The sequence below is a fragment of the Eleutherodactylus coqui genome, chromosome 11, assembly GCF_035609145.1.
Source record: "Eleutherodactylus coqui strain aEleCoq1 chromosome 11, aEleCoq1.hap1, whole genome shotgun sequence".
NCBI lineage: Eukaryota > Metazoa > Chordata > Amphibia > Anura > Eleutherodactylidae > Eleutherodactylus > Eleutherodactylus coqui.
The window spans coordinates 128,996,336-129,013,035 of record NC_089847.1 but is presented as its reverse complement, the minus strand read 5'-3'; the positions used below and the strand labels follow the sequence as shown (position 1 = coordinate 129,013,035).

Genomic DNA, 16,700 nt, shown 5'->3' with positions numbered 1-16,700 from the left:
CACTGACATGAGTACATGGCGGGTCCTCCGTATCTCAGGCTTTCCTAATAGGATGTTTGAAACTGACAACCAACCTTCAGATACCGTTTGGTGCATAAATAAGGACACTTCCCAGAAATAATGGTCATGTTTAATCTATACAAATAGGTTTAGTCCGTAGATTTGGGGGTCGTTGATGGGTTTTCCTCTCCTGAGCGGTCTACGCAGAACACATCATGGAGGATGCCACTACACAGCGTAATAGACACCAGGAAAAGAATAGTCCGGGGCAGTAAAAAGTGACGGCTCCTTCCAGTGTCAAGCCTCTATATACAAAGTCCTGCGGAGCTGCTGACACATCACCTTCTACTTGGCCATGTCAATCAGGCTCTGCAGGGAGGTGGGCACCCACGTCTTCTCTCCCTGCACGTACACCACCCCCCTGTCTATGTAGATGACAATGCGGTTGAAGTTGTAGAGCTGCTTCCCTTCATGCCGTTTGCCGATAAGAGGCATAAAGACGATGTTATGTTCCTCGGCTTTAGATTGGATCAAGTCCTTGAAGTTCATCGGCACGGAAGCAACTCCAATGCCTCTCTGAGCAATGCTCTCCGCGTCACGTCGCTCCTGCATTGCTTCGTACTGGAAGTCTTTTCTTCTCTCCGTCTGGGTCAGGTAGGCTATGCTTTCCCGGGCACCAGGCTGCATGTACGCACCTAGGGTGAAGACAGGGAACAAGGGTTACTTGGTACTATCCACTGTAATGGGCAGTGGCTCCATAATAGCGAACCACATGGGCCATAAAGGCTTCAAGTAAATGTGACTACGCTTGCAGTACCAATAACATCCACTGTAAAATTTATGGTGCTGTGCCACTTCTGGTGGACCATGGTTCAACTAATAGCTGATTGGTGGGTGTGCCACGAGTCTGACCCCCACCATTCTGATATTGATCACCTATGCTAAGGCCTTTCCACGGCCGAATCATGCCATGTAAGTAGCGCTGATCAATGAGATACAATAAGAGTTTCACCATTGTCGATAGCACATCCGCCGTTTACATGGGGAGAGGTGCCACCAACGATGATCTTTACTGTGCCACATGACAGATGTGATCAGCTGATGAATGAGCGTTTGCTTGTCAGGTAATCACCAGCACCTTCACACAGCCCAATGATCCAGTAAACGAATATCATCAATCACTGAGCCGTGTAAAAAGCCAGTAAGGATAGGTCATCAATATAAAAAGTCCCGGAATAGCCCTTTAAACTAATCTGGGTCTTTCCGGTAGGAACCACTCCTCACCCTCCTAATATGATCAGCCGTTGTTGGAAGGAGAAGTAGTTGGATAGGTGACAATTAAAGGGATTGTACCCCAATTTCAAGGTCCTGTGGATGGGAGACAACTTGCTGATTGGTGGTGGTGGTGGTGGTGGGGGTCTCACATCTGAGACCCCCATCATTGTCAAAAACAGAACTCCTGTTTCCCACTTTGCCTGTCACTACGGGGGGGGGGGGAGGGGGGGCGTATCTTCTCCCACAGTGATGTCAGCATGACGGGATCATGGGCTGAACATGTGAGGTCAGTACTCCATTAATTTCAATGGGGCTGACAGAAACACCCAAGCGTGTTGTGCTCGGATATCTCCGCAGTCCCGCTAAAAGCGAATAGAGTGCCAGTGCACGTACAAGACCAGCATTCCATTCAGTGTCCTCCTCACTGCAAGTTACTGCACACCCTGCAGTGAGGACAACCGGGGACACAGGACCCCCATTCTCAAGATCGGCAGGGGTCTCGGCCGTGAGAGCCCCACAATTCAGCAAGCCGCCCCCTATCCTGTGGATATCGGATAACTTGCAATTGTCCTTTAATGTTGCGAAATGAATGTTAATTTGGAGAGGAGTGTACTCACCAACATTGGAGGACACGGCTCTATTCATTATGTCCAAGGCTTCATTAAATCTGTCCTTGATTCCCGGATGGGCTAAAACCTGGTCTGAGAACATGGACTTCCAGCCAAGATACCACTTTGTAATCTCCTCGTAGTTTGGGTTGTTACTGAGCCATGAGCACAAAACCTGCAAGAACACACCGACAGTCAGAGGGGAGCCAACCAAAAACTGTATGACACACAGTGAAGAATCAACAAGGATTGTACATGCCAGTTGTGCAAAGGAAATCCATGAAGTTGTTAGAACCATCTGGTAAATAGTTTCAGCAGAGCCATATCCGAGCTACGTTCAGAGCAAGTAGACAGCAAATCATACTCTACTACATGTGACTTCAGTCCGGATGCCTCATGTCGGAGCAATTGATTGATCACAGTATTGAAGGAAGCCTGTCACGGACTCTAACCCTCTCCAATAAACAAGCCCTAACCATAGATGGGGGTGTGAGGAGATCGCCATCCATACCTTTAGTTCACTTCACAGTGCTGCTAAGGCCCTGAAATGTCTAATTTTGTGTCACATGGCATGCTAATTAAGTAAGAACTATCAAATGGGTGGTTCACAAGCTAAAATTGGTCTGGTTCAGCCCAAATCCGGCCCCTTAACTAGTGATGGACCTGTCCCTTGGGCTGGAGATACCATGTATTCAAGACACTGCATGCGCTGCACTTCAAGAGCCGGCGCATGTGCAGGGACTCGAATGCCCCATGACTCGAGCGCTGGAGACATCAATCAATAGTGAAGGGAACAAAAGTAAAGAGAGTGCCCAGTGCCAGCATGTGAACTGCCCATCAGCTGGATGGCACTCAATCAGCGTACTGCGAGTGCAGAGTGAAATCAGAGATTTGAAGGCTTTGGCAAAACTTAGAAGAAAGCGCAACATAGGAGTCGGGTTATCATGTCCCTCATCTATAGTTCGGACTTCTATATTCAGGGGGGTTACTGATAGACTCCCTTTAAGGGCTCTTTTGCATGGGCGTATTTGCATTCCATATTACATGCATATTCTTTATGGGTGTAATACGGCACAAACACCATTGTGTTGGGGTATTCGGATGGGATATTGCAGCAGGTCCTATTTTGGTCCGTATTAGGCCAAAAATGCCTATTAAAGTCTATAATAATGCCGTGGATACACGATGTGTGTATCTACACAGGAGACCTTCTCGCACTGTTTTTTTACATGCATGAAAAACAGCCAAATCCGGATTAAATACGCACAGTTTTGGTGCGCAGGAACTGCATCCGCTCATGTGAATGAGCCCTAATACTGCGATCAGACATTTGCTCCTTCGTGACACATAAGACCGGACGGTTTGTTTCAGCGACGCCGAAGGCTTTCAGGCTTCATTGTTGTCAGGGAGTGCGGAGATCTGAAGGGTCGGGGCCCTTTTACACGGAACAATAATCGGTAAAAAAAAAAAAATTGGTTTGTGCGAATGTGAGCGACAATCATTCGGTGTAAACACGGCCAGCGCCTGAACGACAAGTGAGAATTTGTTCGCTTCTCGATCGTCCATTTTATGCCGGTATAACAATATTCGTTCGCTCGTCGTTTCGTGTAAACAGCGATCTTTTAGCCACGGACATTCACTTGTACAGTAATGTGAACGACTGAACGATGAATGAACCAATTCACAAACAACTTATCTGCCTGTATAAGAGGCTGCAAGAGCGAATTCTGTCATCATTCCCTCGTGTGAATGATTTACTGCTCCGTGTAAACACAGCCTTAGGCCCGGCTCCCACGGCCGAGGAAATCACACAAGATTTAGGCTTTTTTAGATGCACATATATGAACCCCATCTACTTCAATGAGCGATGTTTTCCCGTTTGGGGCCGCGATGCAATACTATGCGGGAAACACACGGCAGTATGTTCTATCTGGCTGCATGATCTCGCATCGCAGCCCCATTGCTTTCAACTGGGCCTGCGGCAGCAGCGCCGGCCCAGTGAAAGCAATGAGAGGACTCTGCGATCCTCTGCCGTGGCTGTGACATCTGTGCCAGAGGATCCCCACATCCCTGAAGTGATCCAAGGCCGTTTCCACATCCCTGGGGAATTCACATGGTGGGGAGCGCAATACGGGGGGCGGGATTCACGGCCCCATATCACGCTCGCCCGTGTGAAGTTAGCCTTACAGACAATGGTTCACTAGAAGCAGACACAGGGAGACAGGATGCCGCGCTTCTGAGTATGAACGATCATGGCAGGCAGTACCCGCTGTGCTCCGGAGCTGAACTCTGGAAAAACTATAAGTTATGGAGAAAGCAGACAAACTGACCAAAAATGCATCGTTTGTCAGGGTTGTCATTGAAAAAGAAAAAAAAAACCTCTCTGTGCCCCAAAATCTAAAACTTTTGGATATTCCAGTCATTTTGTTTTACAACATGGGGAAAAAAAACAACTTTAATTACTATTTGCAACAATTCGTTAAGATGTAGCATCTGTATTAGAGATTGTAGTATTTGCGCCCGCTGCCTGCACGTGTCGATGTAAAGCCTCTGTGAAGCTCGGCCAGGCTGTGAAGCGGAGCCCAGTCTGTAATCCACTTACCTGGAGCCACTTTGGAAAGAAATGTTTCTCCAGGATTCCCACGAGGCTGGAGAGCGAGATCATCCCCTCCCAATCCATCACCCAGTGGAAGACGTCCATGTGCTGCTGGTGCGGATTAATGACGAACTCTCCAAGACACATCCCTGCGAGACACATCAGAACCCACAAGACATGTTTACACAGCAGAGGTGGAACTACAAGTCCCAGCATCCTAATACCAGCACTTGCTCATCTTATTCTCCTGGCACAATACATTGCTATGTTCTGTCCACCCGACTCGCTCACACGAGATTTTCTAAGAAATCAGTATTCTAAATGATTCGGAGTATTTTACTATTTCACAAGACTCTGCTGCTTTGTATCTTCAGCCAAAACTGTTGCTGTTACCCAATGCATATACTTGCCAGACAATTGTGCTTCCAGTTGCCACCACTAGAGGGAAAATCAGTTATATGCCAATTCCTATTGACCTAAATAGAAGCCTTGTAAAACGAGATATCGCTGCCTTTAAAAGATTGTTCCACTTCCAACGCTTGATGACCTGTCCTTAGGATAGGTCAGCAGTGGCAGAGTGGTGGGATTTGCCACCCAGGACCCTCTGCCATCAGTTATTTCCACAGGCCGACGGAAGCAGACAGCTCTGTACTTTGCACAGTGGCCCAGGCTGGTATTGCAAGCTGAGTTCCATTGTACTAGACAAAGTATGGAACAATTTGCTGCTGGCGGCATGGCGACTCTGTATGCTAGAACGGCAGCCTGGGGAAAGAGCTGATCACCTGGGATCCTAAGTGGCGGAGCACCAGCTAATCTACTACTGCTGACTTACCCTGAGGATAGGTTATCAATAGTTAGAAGTGGGAGAACCCCTTTAAATTTAGTCAGCTTAAAAAGGCTGCCTGGGACTTTACTATTAATGGTCTTTCCACAGGTTAGACCATCAATAGTTAATGCATTGCTCAGAATTCTCACCGGTGGCCGATATCGGGGACGTTGTCATTGCAGGCAGAGCTGGAAGCAGACAACTCTGTCCATATTGCAGCACAATTCACACTGAATCCAATGCAATACCAACCGTGGCCACTGCACTACAGAGCTGTCTACAAGGATAGAGGAGCTGGAGGACAGCTGATTGGTGGGGATCGGACACCGCTGATCAACTACTGACGACCTATCAGAAGAAGAGGTCATCAATAGTAAAGCCCCTTTAAAAGAGAATTTTCAGAAGTGTCCAATTAGACTAAAAGTGTCTAAAGGACAAATAAATCTGTCCAAGTCCTCGTACACCAGTTTTTTGTCGAAAATTGACCCAGAGTTTTGGCGCACTTAGTAACCTGCCTCCTACTGATTGGATGCAACTTGGTGCACGACTGTGGACCGCAACGGTCACTCATGAGTTACAGGGGTTTTCTGCTCACAGAAAGTAAAGTGTTAAAGGGGTATTCCGGGCAGGACTAATATAAGATCTAACGTCCATCATCACAATAAGTCATTCTATCATCGGCTCACTGCTCCAGATGCTTTATTCATTTTCTATGTACGTCACGTGACCCTCCACCCGAAAATATATCCACTTCCTCTGACATTTTGTCCGCTTTTGCTACTTCCCCCCTGTCCATAGCCTGCAACATCCTGTGAGCAGTGCATGATGGGAGGACAGGAAGCACTGCGCTGTATTGCTCTGTCTGTCGGCTTCGGCAGCTTTCTGTGCACTCTCAGTGAGAGGGAGGTTGGTGCTGGTAAGTTGTAGGACCCGTGAGCTGTGGGCGGAGCTACAGTGCTGGCTGGTAGACCAGCTCTATGCATGCTGGGAGTCGTAGGTAACAGTCTGCTGCTGTGTTTACTGTGGAAGTTATGCATGTACATACAGCGGCAGATCGGCGGCTGTGCGGGAGGAAGAAGAGGGTAAAGGTGAGTAACTTACTGTTACTCCTAGATTGCAGTATTTTCAGAATTTCCATTTTGTGCCCAGAAAACCCCTTAAATGTTACAATAGGCTGCATTGTAGCCACTTACCCAGAGGAGCGCGCTTTAAACTGCTGCTAGAACAGACGCTCATAGCTTGTTCTCCAGGTAGCCCCGCCTCCTCACTTAAACTGGGCGGCTGTGTATTCAAATATAGGCTCAATTTATTCCGCACCCATGTGAGGTTGTTCCGTTGGAGTGGGTGGGGCTACAGTGAGCGCAGCTCATGTGATTGGCAGACGGTCTATGTCTACTACATATTCTAGCGTAACATCTTACCCAACTTGGGCACAATGTTCTTCACCATGAAGGCTTCCCAGGATCCGGGGGTAAACACCTCTTTCCAAGGCTGCAGGATGAGCTTGGCGGAGGAGTCGCTGGGGTGCCACTTTTGAAGGGCGTTGGCCAGCTTGTTCCTGATTGGAGAGAACAGCGGCTCTAGCCGAGACTGCATTAATGGTAGCCAGGGGTGAATCCAGGAGTGGATGGGTACCGTGTCTGTCAGAGGGTTCCAGTTCTCCACCTACACATAAATGCCATAAACGGAAAATCATATTTAATGAGAATATTGTAATTCCAAGGGTGTGTAGACTTCTGCAACTACTGTGTTCTATCACTCCAATCCAGCTTAAATAAAAAAAAGATGCAACTCTGCAAACAGTCCCGATTAAATATCTTATATGTTTTGTGTCTACAGCTCCTCTGCAGACCTTTGTGTCTCTATGGTTACAGACTACAAACATGTCACATCCTGCAGACACCCGATACACTCTTCCATCTACCCCTATTCTGCTATCTCTAGATTAAAGGGGTTGTCCAGGGTTGGAAAAACATGGCTGCTTTCTTGCAAACACAGCGACACTCTTGTCCATAGAGTTGTGTGTGGTATTGCAGCTCAGCTCCTCTGAAGTGAATGAGAGTTAAGCTGCAATACCAACACATCCTACGGACAAGGGTGGTGCTGCGTTAGCAAAAAAGCAGTAATGCTTTTTCTGACCCTGGACAACCCCTTTAAGCAAGAAAGAGTGGAGTCATACATGACAGCCTCATCAGACTACACAGGAGTGATTTGTAGTCTGTAACCTTGGAGACACATAGGTTTGAATTTAAGCTGACAGGACATTTATTAATTCAAGGGTATTCCATCTAGACTTGAGTTATGGCCCCCCGTTGCCACCAGACGAGGCTGAATGTGGTGGTTAGAAGGACAGAAACAGCCAGGACCTGATCGACTACACCGTCTCCCTAACTTACACAACTTCTTGGAATCCCCACCAATCAGCTGATTGGTGGTACCATTTTCAGTACGGACAGCGCAGAAAGCAGATCGTGCCGCCCATACCGCAGCGGGCCAGGATGGTGAATTCAATGGGAGCTGCGCCTGCACTTACCAACTTAAGCCACTGCACTAGTTGGTATGATCTGCTTATGTACTGACAGCAGTGCCAGGAATCAGCCGATTGGTGGGGATCCCGAGCAGTGAACCCAGCAGATGATAGGTCATCAATAGAAAAATGCCCAAAGTCCCAGCCAACCCCTTTAAAAGGGGTTTTACCACCAAAGACATTTATCCACTATCTACAGGATAGGGAATAAATGTCTGATCACTGAGGGTCTGACTACGGAGACTCCCGGTGATCTTGCGAACTCCTCCCCTGTGAATGGGATTAACGGTAGAGCGCACGCCCGACCACCACTGTTAACTTCCATGGGACAGATTGATCTGATCGGAAATCTCAATCTGTCCCTTAGAAGTAAATGAAACAATGGTCATGCATGGTCACCGCTGCTCCATTCACAGAGGCATTTGGAGACACAATTCTTGCGAACATTGGGTGTCCCAGCAGTGAGACCCCAGCAATCAGACATTTATCTCTTACCTTATGGATAATGGATAAATATCTGTGGCGATAAAACCCCCTTAACAACAGTGTGGGACGTCAAAACTTAAAAAGTAACTGTGCTTTTAAAAACTTTTGACCAGTCAGAGTGACACATGAAAAGTTTCGATCAGTGGCGGTCCAGGTGCTGAGACCCCCATTGATCACTAAAATGGGGGGCTGCAGTACTCACCCAAGTGCTGTGCTCCTTCAACTGTCATCTTTACATGTTGGCTTCTCTTGTCAGCTGAAGACGGACACATAGACTTCTTAAGATCTCTATAGGTCTGTCTCCAGCTGTCGAAAGCAGCCAATGTGCAACTAAGACAGCCGAAGAAACACAGCGCTTGGGTGAGCACTGCAGCCCCTCCATTTCAGTGATCAGTGGGGGGGCTCGGCACCAAGACCATCACTGATCAAAACTTTTTACATGTCACTCTGACATGTAAAAAGTTTGAAAAAAAAAATAAAAAAGGTAATAACACCTGTACAATGAAGCGAAGTTAGTCACTCACCTCTTTCTGTAATTTGGGAAAAATGAGTTGGTCCAGTATATTATCCAGAATCCAGACTGGCAGCAAGTAGACCCAGCTATCCAAGAAATCCACCATGGGCGCACAGTTTCTGGGCTGCCACTGTGAGATGATATTCCTCAGGAACGGCACCCATGTCTCCCAGAGGAGTCTGCAGAGGAGAAAAATGAAATCTAGAGATAGGAAATAGAGCTGTGACCTGTTTGAGGAGGAAGGGGGAGGATATTTAGCGGCTAGCAACCCCACTAATCACAGTTTTGTGACAGGTTATAAAATGCTTTGTAGGAAACCCTTCTAAGGTTGATGTCGGACGTAAAACAAAAGGCTGGTTATGTGATCAAACAACAAAAGATGCAATACTCACATCTCTTCTTCCCAGGAAAACAACATAGTGGCTGCAGTGACCGTCCTGGTCTGTATGGACAGCGGAAGTCAGGTAACTGCTGCAGCCAATCAGCCACAGCGTCACCACCCATCTCCTGGCATCAGCACTCACATCCTGCGTGCCATGATGCCAGGAGTTCAGAACGGTGACGCTGAGGCATCTGATTAGTTGCAGCAGTCACCTTTATCGATACAGACCAGGATCGCCACTGGCGCTCTGCAGTTTTCCCACAGGGAGAAGAGAGGGGAGTATTGCCCCTTTATTAAAGGCCCAGCCATTTATTTATTTTTTTAAAGTCGGACAATCCCTTAAACAAATAGTTATAGTTAAAGGGATTCTCCACTCTGGACATTCCCTACTTGTTAGAAGGGTCCCCCTCCAATGAGCAGATCACGATGTACCCCTTTCTGTGATCTCCAGAAATCATCTGTGTAAGAACCTTTGTTCCGACTCACAAGCCTCCATTCACAGTAAACAGGCAGTTCACATATGGACTACTGCCCGCTTACACAAGCCGATCGTCATTACGTTTTTATGCATGCAGAAACTAAATGGCGAATTCGTCGTTCAGTCGGCGCATGCATTTACACGTTACGATCATCATTCAGACTCCCACTGGGTCACCAGAATCGGAATGCTTACTGTGCCGTGTAAAAAGACTCTAAGAGATGAGGGTCCGGGACAGAAGACCTCCCTCTGTTAACTCAGAATCCCCTAATAGGGTTTATGGAAATGGGTTTAATAGAGCCAGACCGTACCTGTGATAGGTGTCCATTGCAGCGTCATGTGCACTGTGGGACAGATGTCCTTCTTCCAGAAGATCCTTCCACTTGGTCATGATATCAATACCGTACACAGGGTCCTAAATCAGGCAACAGTCAGGATTAGTCACTCATGCCACGATAATAAAAAAACCTATAATACGTTTACAGAACTAATTTGGTGCGGATTTTGTTGTGGAGCTGACCTCACACGCTTAAAGTGGGGAAATCTGCTGTGGATCCTCATCGAAATCCGCACCAAATCCGCCAAGCCTAAACGCACCCTAAGGGCTAGTTCACACAAGCGTCATTTTGACGTTGAGTTAAGGCCCATTTAGACACAACGATTGTCACTCAAAATTCACTCAAAGCCGTCTTTCAAGCGATAACCGCTGCGTCTGAATGCACGGACATCATGCAGTTTTCGTGCACGAGTCGTTCCTCGCTCAATTCAAGTTTTCTAGAATTGAGCCATGAACTCTTATCAGTGGTGCAAGCTGTTATTACAGTCGGCAACGCTGATCAGATTCTTTCAGCTTGCGTCCTGCTGGTAGCTCACAGCGGCACACGAGCTGTAAGCACAGAGAACAATGCAGCTGTTTGCTTATATTGTTCGCCGAGAGATAGCGGTGGTGTCCCACTCTGCCTGCATAGCTCTTTAGTAGCTAATTAGCTACTATAGACTATGCAAAGATCGCTCAAAACTGTCGTTCGAGCGATCATCTTTCAGTGTAAATGAGGTCTTCGCGTCTTTAAAAAAAGTAGCGACAAATTAAGCCGCAAATCAGATGAAGAATAGCCATGACCAAAGTCACAATTATTCTTTGCGATTTTATCGTCCATTCACATGGTCGGCAGCCCGAAATTCCTCAGTCAAAAGTACTACTGTGTTTCCCAAAAAAATAAGACACTGTCTTATATTAATTTTGGCCCCAAAAGAGGCACAATGTCTTATTTTCTGGGGCGTCTTATACTCGCCTGCAGCGTTTGAGTCCGAGTCCCTCATGCTGGTCTCTGGCGCTGCAGCAGGCTGCCATGTCCTCAGCGTTGACACAGCACTCTCTTTCTGGTGGTGGGGCTTTGAATACCCCGCCTCCAGCAAGCGAGTGCTGTGATTGGATCACAAGCGCTGCTGGCTCAGCCAATCAGAGCCGGCGCTCGATGAACCAATCACAGTCATTCAGTGATGTCATTCACTGAATGGCTGTGAATGATCGAGCACCGGCTCCGATTGGATCACGAGCACCGCTGGCTCAGCCAATCACAGCACTCGCTTGCTGGAGGCGGGGTATTTAACCCCTTAGTGACGGAGCTTTTTTGCTTTTTTCCATTTTTGTTTTTTCCTACTCCCTTTTAAAAAATCGTAGCTCCTTTATTTATCCATCGACGTCGCTGTATGAAGGCTTGTTTTATGCGGGACGAGCTGTATTTTTCAATGGCACTATTTATTGTACCATATAATTTACTGAAAAACTTTTAAAAAATTCTTAGCGGAGAGAAATGGAAAAAAAACGACATTCCACCATCTTTCGGTGCGTCCTGTTTCTACGGCGCACAAATTGCAACAAAAACGACCTGATATTTTTATTCTATGGGTCAGTACGATTGCTACGATACCAAACTTGTATAGTATTTTTTTTGCTGTAGTACTTGTATTTTTTTTTTAAGATATTTAATTTTTTCAATTATTTTCTGCGGTCATTTTGTGCGCGCAATAACTTTTTTATTTTTCCGTCGACGTGGCTGAGCAAGGTCTCATTTTTTGCGGGATGTCCTGAAGTTTCCGATAGTATCAATTTGGAATACATACGACTTTTTGATCACTTTTTATTGCGTTTTTTCTGGGAGACAGGGTAACTAAAAAAGTGTATTTCTGGCGTTCTTTATTTTTTTTTTCACATGACGTTCACCATGCAGGAAAAATAATGCACTAGTTTGATAGATCGGACTTTTACGGACGCGGCGATATCAAATACATATTTTTATTTTATGATTTTGATTTTTTAATAATGGATATGGCAAAAGGGGGGTGATTTAAACTTTTATAACTTTTTTTTTTTAACAATTAAAAAAAACTTTATTGATCTTTTTTTTTACTTTACTTTGAAGTCCCCCTGGGGGACTTTAACATGCGATGCTTCGATCGCTCCTGCAGTATGACGTAATGCTATAGCATTACATCATACTGCTTTTTTACAGGCAGTCTATGAAGTCACCCTGTGTGGATGGCTTGATAGGCAGTCTGCTAAGGCAGCCCTGGGGCCTTTCATTAGACCCCCGGCTGCCATGACACCTGCACCGCTCCCCCGATCTCACCGCGGGGGCCGTGCGGGACCCCTGAACATCGCTTGCGGGATTTAAATGCCAAAATGACGCCCATGTGAATGAGGCCTTAAGGTGGATTCTCACACACAGTGGGGCAGATTCACTATTGGAAATGCGCCAATTTCCTGGCAGAAATGACACCACAAACCGTCTCACATGCCGTACACCACATTTATTATGTCCTTTTTTTTAACATTTTTCTGCAGAGACGGTCAAAGGGGTGTGGGCTCTACAAGAAATGGGTGTAGCCTCACTATAAAGGGTGTGTGGCCTGACTGCAATGACACAAGATAGTTCTTGGTGTAAAAGCTGGTATAAACCTATGCCAACTAATAGTTGGTACAATGTTAGACAAAGATGTCTAAAGATGCGCCAGATGTATCATCCAGAATGAGTCACGGCGATAAATCTGGCGCATTTTAAGACTGTCTACTATAGGTTTGCATGGAGGCCGGCAAAAACACTCCCAAGCGTCCTTAGTCGCGTGTGACCCAGTAATGATGAATGGCCCGAGCATGCGCTCCAGAGCTGCAATGAAGAACAGTCAGAGCCAAGTTGTTGTGCTCCAAGCATGCTCTGAGTGCAATGATGAATGTGCCTAAAGAAAGGACTTCTACTTTTCCCCACGGCTGGATCCACTACTGGTTCTGGCATCAAAAACTGCATAAAAATACCAAAGTGGCGTCTCTCCATTTAAAAGTAAATAAACGTGCGTGAAGCTACCTTTAGGCCACTCCCACACATCTGTTTTTTTACCGCATTGACTACAGCGTTTTGAACGCCGCGGTATAACACTCCCATTGATTTCAATGGGGCCTCGAGCGCTGCTTGCACTATTTTTCCGTGTTTAGCACACCTCATCACCCATCACAATGCTGGGGTGCCCTAAACCCCGCTGTTGGCTGCAGGAACCGGCGGCTGAAATCAAAACTAAAATCGAGGCAAAACGTTGCAAACGCTGACAGAACTTGGCTGGTAAACTAACCCATACGTATAAGACTTAAAGGGGTTGTGCCAAGATACAGGGCTTGGGGCAATCAGATGATCACTCCCACTCTTGCCCCTCGCACCCTCCTCAAGAAGCCGATTCTGCCTGGGGCAGCCACAGCCAGCCTGACATTTTCCCTGGTTTGTCCACTGCAGGGAAAACGCAGCTTACAGAACGGCCGTTCACATGTATGACCGTCTTGTAATAAGAGGATAGCAGGTCAACCAAGATCCTACTGGGCGGCTCTCTGTTCTCCTGAGCGTGAGACCCCAGACGTTGACATTTAAAAGGCCATCTGAACAGGTGATGCCACCTTGGCACAACCCCTTCAATATAGCGATAAGATCAATAAATGCTATTAAATTGCCTGGACTCCTTACTTCTCATCTCGGTGGAGACCACCAGCCTGAACTGGTCGTTAACACTGTGATATCGCCCAACTCGCACTCACAGCCAGTGTCCCGGAGGTCTTAATGTGCTTTTCCTATTGAATCAGTACAACTAAAGGACGATGACGTTTGATCTTCACCCCATGATATTTTAGTTCACTCACCCGTAAGGGGTTCCAGTCCTTGAAGTATTCCTTCACCAGAGGATAGATGATGGCCACGGCCAGGTCCGCCTTCTCCGACAGCTTGTACTCTTCGTAGTACTTGTCCTGCAGCATCTGGAATATGCGCGCGCACTCCTCCAGCGTCAGGGGATTGTCGCAGCCCGGCTGCATCCGCTGCTCGCATTCCTCCACCGTCTTCAGGACCTGGCTCAGGTTATAAATGGCTTTGTCCTCCCCGGATAACACTTCGGAGAGCTTCTCCAGCTCGTGGGTGAGATTGACGACCATGTCCCGCTCGTACTGCAGCTGGCGGTCATTCTGGATGATCTCCTGTTCCGTCATCTCGATCAGGAGCTGCAGGTTGTGCTCCAGCTCAGGCAGGACAAACCCCTGGGGCTTCTCCTCTTTCCCACTTGTGGGGGTCTCTCCTGGGATGTTGTGCTTGTGGGAGATCTGGCTGTAGCTGTAATAGACTTTCTGCTCTCGTCCCGTCATATCAATCACCTGAACAGAAGAAAAAGGCAAATCCTATTAGTCTATGATGCCGGCCAACAGGAATTCTTGATATGGGGGTCCCGACCAGTCTATGGTGTCCGTTTGGAAAGGAGTCATCTCCATGAGACATCTCCATGAGACAACCCCTTTAAACGATCCTCTTTAGCACATCACTCCATGCATGTGTATCTAATAGAGGGGGTTTCACGTGAGATGGCTTCAAATTAGCTTAAAGGGGTTGTCTAGTTGTAAACGGTTGATGGCCTATCCTGAGAATATGGCATCAATAGTAGATCAGTGTGGGTCTGCTGCCCGGGATTACCGCAGATCAACTGTTTGGTGGGCCGATGTGCTTGGGCACTGAGGTGATTTCTGCAGGAAGCTCACAGCTCCATTCCATCTGCAGTGGCCAGGCTTGGGATTACAGGCAAAGTTCCTTCTGAAGTGAATAAGTGGGGACAGCCTGCAATACCAAATCCGGCCACTACAGTGGAAACAGAGCTGTATGCTTCCTGCAGAAATCAGCTCAATGCATGACCACACCCGGGGAGCTAATCTGTTATTGATAGCCTTTCCTAAGGCCTGTGTCACACGAGCGGAAGCGTATTTGCACATCGGATGTTGCGGTTTCATGTGAACTACTGCGGTTTTTACAATCGTAAGCATTTACGTGCGCAAAGAAAAAAACTGCAGCCCCAGTCTCGTACATTGAAGTGGCCAATTAGAACCTATAAAACCAGTTATGCTATTTTCTTGTGCAAATGCGCAGGAATATATAGAACATGCCGTGTATTTTTTGCACGATGGAATTGGGCGCAAGATATATGTATGTGAATGAACGCATAGAAATCAATAGGTTCTATTTACTGTGTATTGGGTGCGCAAAGGTGTCTGTGTGACACAGGCCTAAGAATAGAAATGAATAGTTTACAACTAGGACAACCTCTTTAAAAGGGTTGTCCCACTTCTAGCCGTATCACTGCAGGAAGTAGACAGCTCCTTACATTGCGCAGTGGCTAGGACTGGTATTGCAGGCTGAGACCCCATTCACTTCAATAGGACCCAGCCTGCAGTATCAACCCGGGGCCCTGCACAAAGTTCAGAGCTGTCTGCTTCCAGTAACAAAACAGCTAGGAGTGGGACAACCCTTTTAACCCCTTACCTATTATTACGTCCAGTGGCCGATATGGACACCTGAGCTGCGTCGGTGTCATGAACCATGGGTGCGCTGGCTCAAATATACAGCTTAGACTGCTGCAAAGGTTGTATCGCAGTTACCTCTGATCCTACCTGCTTAGCCCCTTAGTTGCAGTGACAGTTAAGGCAGTTGACAGAAGGGGGAGCTGCAATGTTGACAGCGCTATTGCACCACTGTCTGCACCAGGAGCGGCCAGAGATCCTTTAGATAAGTCATCAACTGTAAGAGTCCTGGACAAGCCCTTTAAATGGTCACCATCCTTTGAGACAATGGGTTTTTATGTGATACTATAAGTCATATACTGGCCTGATATAATGTTACTCCCCACGTACATACACAGGTAAGCTTATTCCAAAAGTGCAGGTACGCAGCCAGCGTTAGGTGCCAGGCCTAAGGAGAAGTATGCACTAGGTGGCTTACCCAAATTGACAGATCTGGCCCATAAACACAAATAGGGATAAACTTTTAGTGAACGACGTATGGAAAGTTACTCTTCCAGAGTTGTTGAACGAACCTTGACTTGTGAGATTTCCTTCTGGGGAGCAGACATTGCCTTCCCTCCAGTCCCCTTGGCTTTGAGCTCCTCCACCGTCTTGTAAGCATACTTGGGCTTCTTCTTGCCTCCGCCTGGGTCTTTCCTCCATTGACTCAATTCTTTCTGAAATTCCTGGATGCGACAACGAAAAAGGAAACAAACTGCAGATTAATAACAAGTAAACATCAGAAGCGGCAGCAGTCTGCATCTCCTGTGATGAGAAGAACATGTACGGACCTTTTCCTCCTCTTCCTCAGAATCCACCGAGGGGAAATCCTGCAAGGATTGCTTGGTGCGTTCTGAGCCGTAGGCGCCCACGGCTCCTTTACCTCTTCTTTGCTTGGCCTCAATAGGCGCAATGATACCTGAACAAGACAAAACTCATTTAAGTCTTTCCACAAAAAAATATATTAAAGTTAAAAGGAGTCCACAGAATAGGGAATAACTTTATGATCGGTAGGGATCCGAGTGCTGAGACCCCACCGATCACTAAAATAAGTGGGAAGAAGAACTCTTCTGAGTCATGTGCCCGTTCGGCCATCTCCGTTACTCCCCAGGCGCCATAAAAAGTCTATGGAGTCCAAACATAGTTCGCCATGA

The 16,700-nt window shown here is 47.0% G+C and overlaps 1 protein-coding gene across 1 annotated transcript in view; it reads right to left on the bottom strand.

Annotated features, from left to right (window-relative positions):
- Positions 1 to 118: 118 nt before the first annotated feature.
- TFIP11 (tuftelin interacting protein 11) overlaps positions 119 to 16,700 on the bottom strand; it is a 115,300-nt gene continuing 98,718 nt past the window's right edge. The window contains exons 5-13 of the mRNA XM_066583513.1: positions 16,338 to 16,465; positions 16,080 to 16,232; positions 13,873 to 14,376; positions 10,004 to 10,107; positions 8,843 to 9,011; positions 6,727 to 6,970; positions 4,486 to 4,628; positions 1,893 to 2,058; positions 119 to 695 (exon numbers count right to left, since the gene is read on the bottom strand). Coding sequence (XP_066439610.1) covers positions 346 to 695; positions 1,893 to 2,058; positions 4,486 to 4,628; positions 6,727 to 6,970; positions 8,843 to 9,011; positions 10,004 to 10,107; positions 13,873 to 14,376; positions 16,080 to 16,232; positions 16,338 to 16,465 — 1,961 coding nt within the window. The 3' untranslated portion in view covers positions 119 to 345. The remainder of the gene's footprint in view (positions 696 to 1,892; positions 2,059 to 4,485; positions 4,629 to 6,726; positions 6,971 to 8,842; positions 9,012 to 10,003; positions 10,108 to 13,872; positions 14,377 to 16,079; positions 16,233 to 16,337; positions 16,466 to 16,700) is intronic.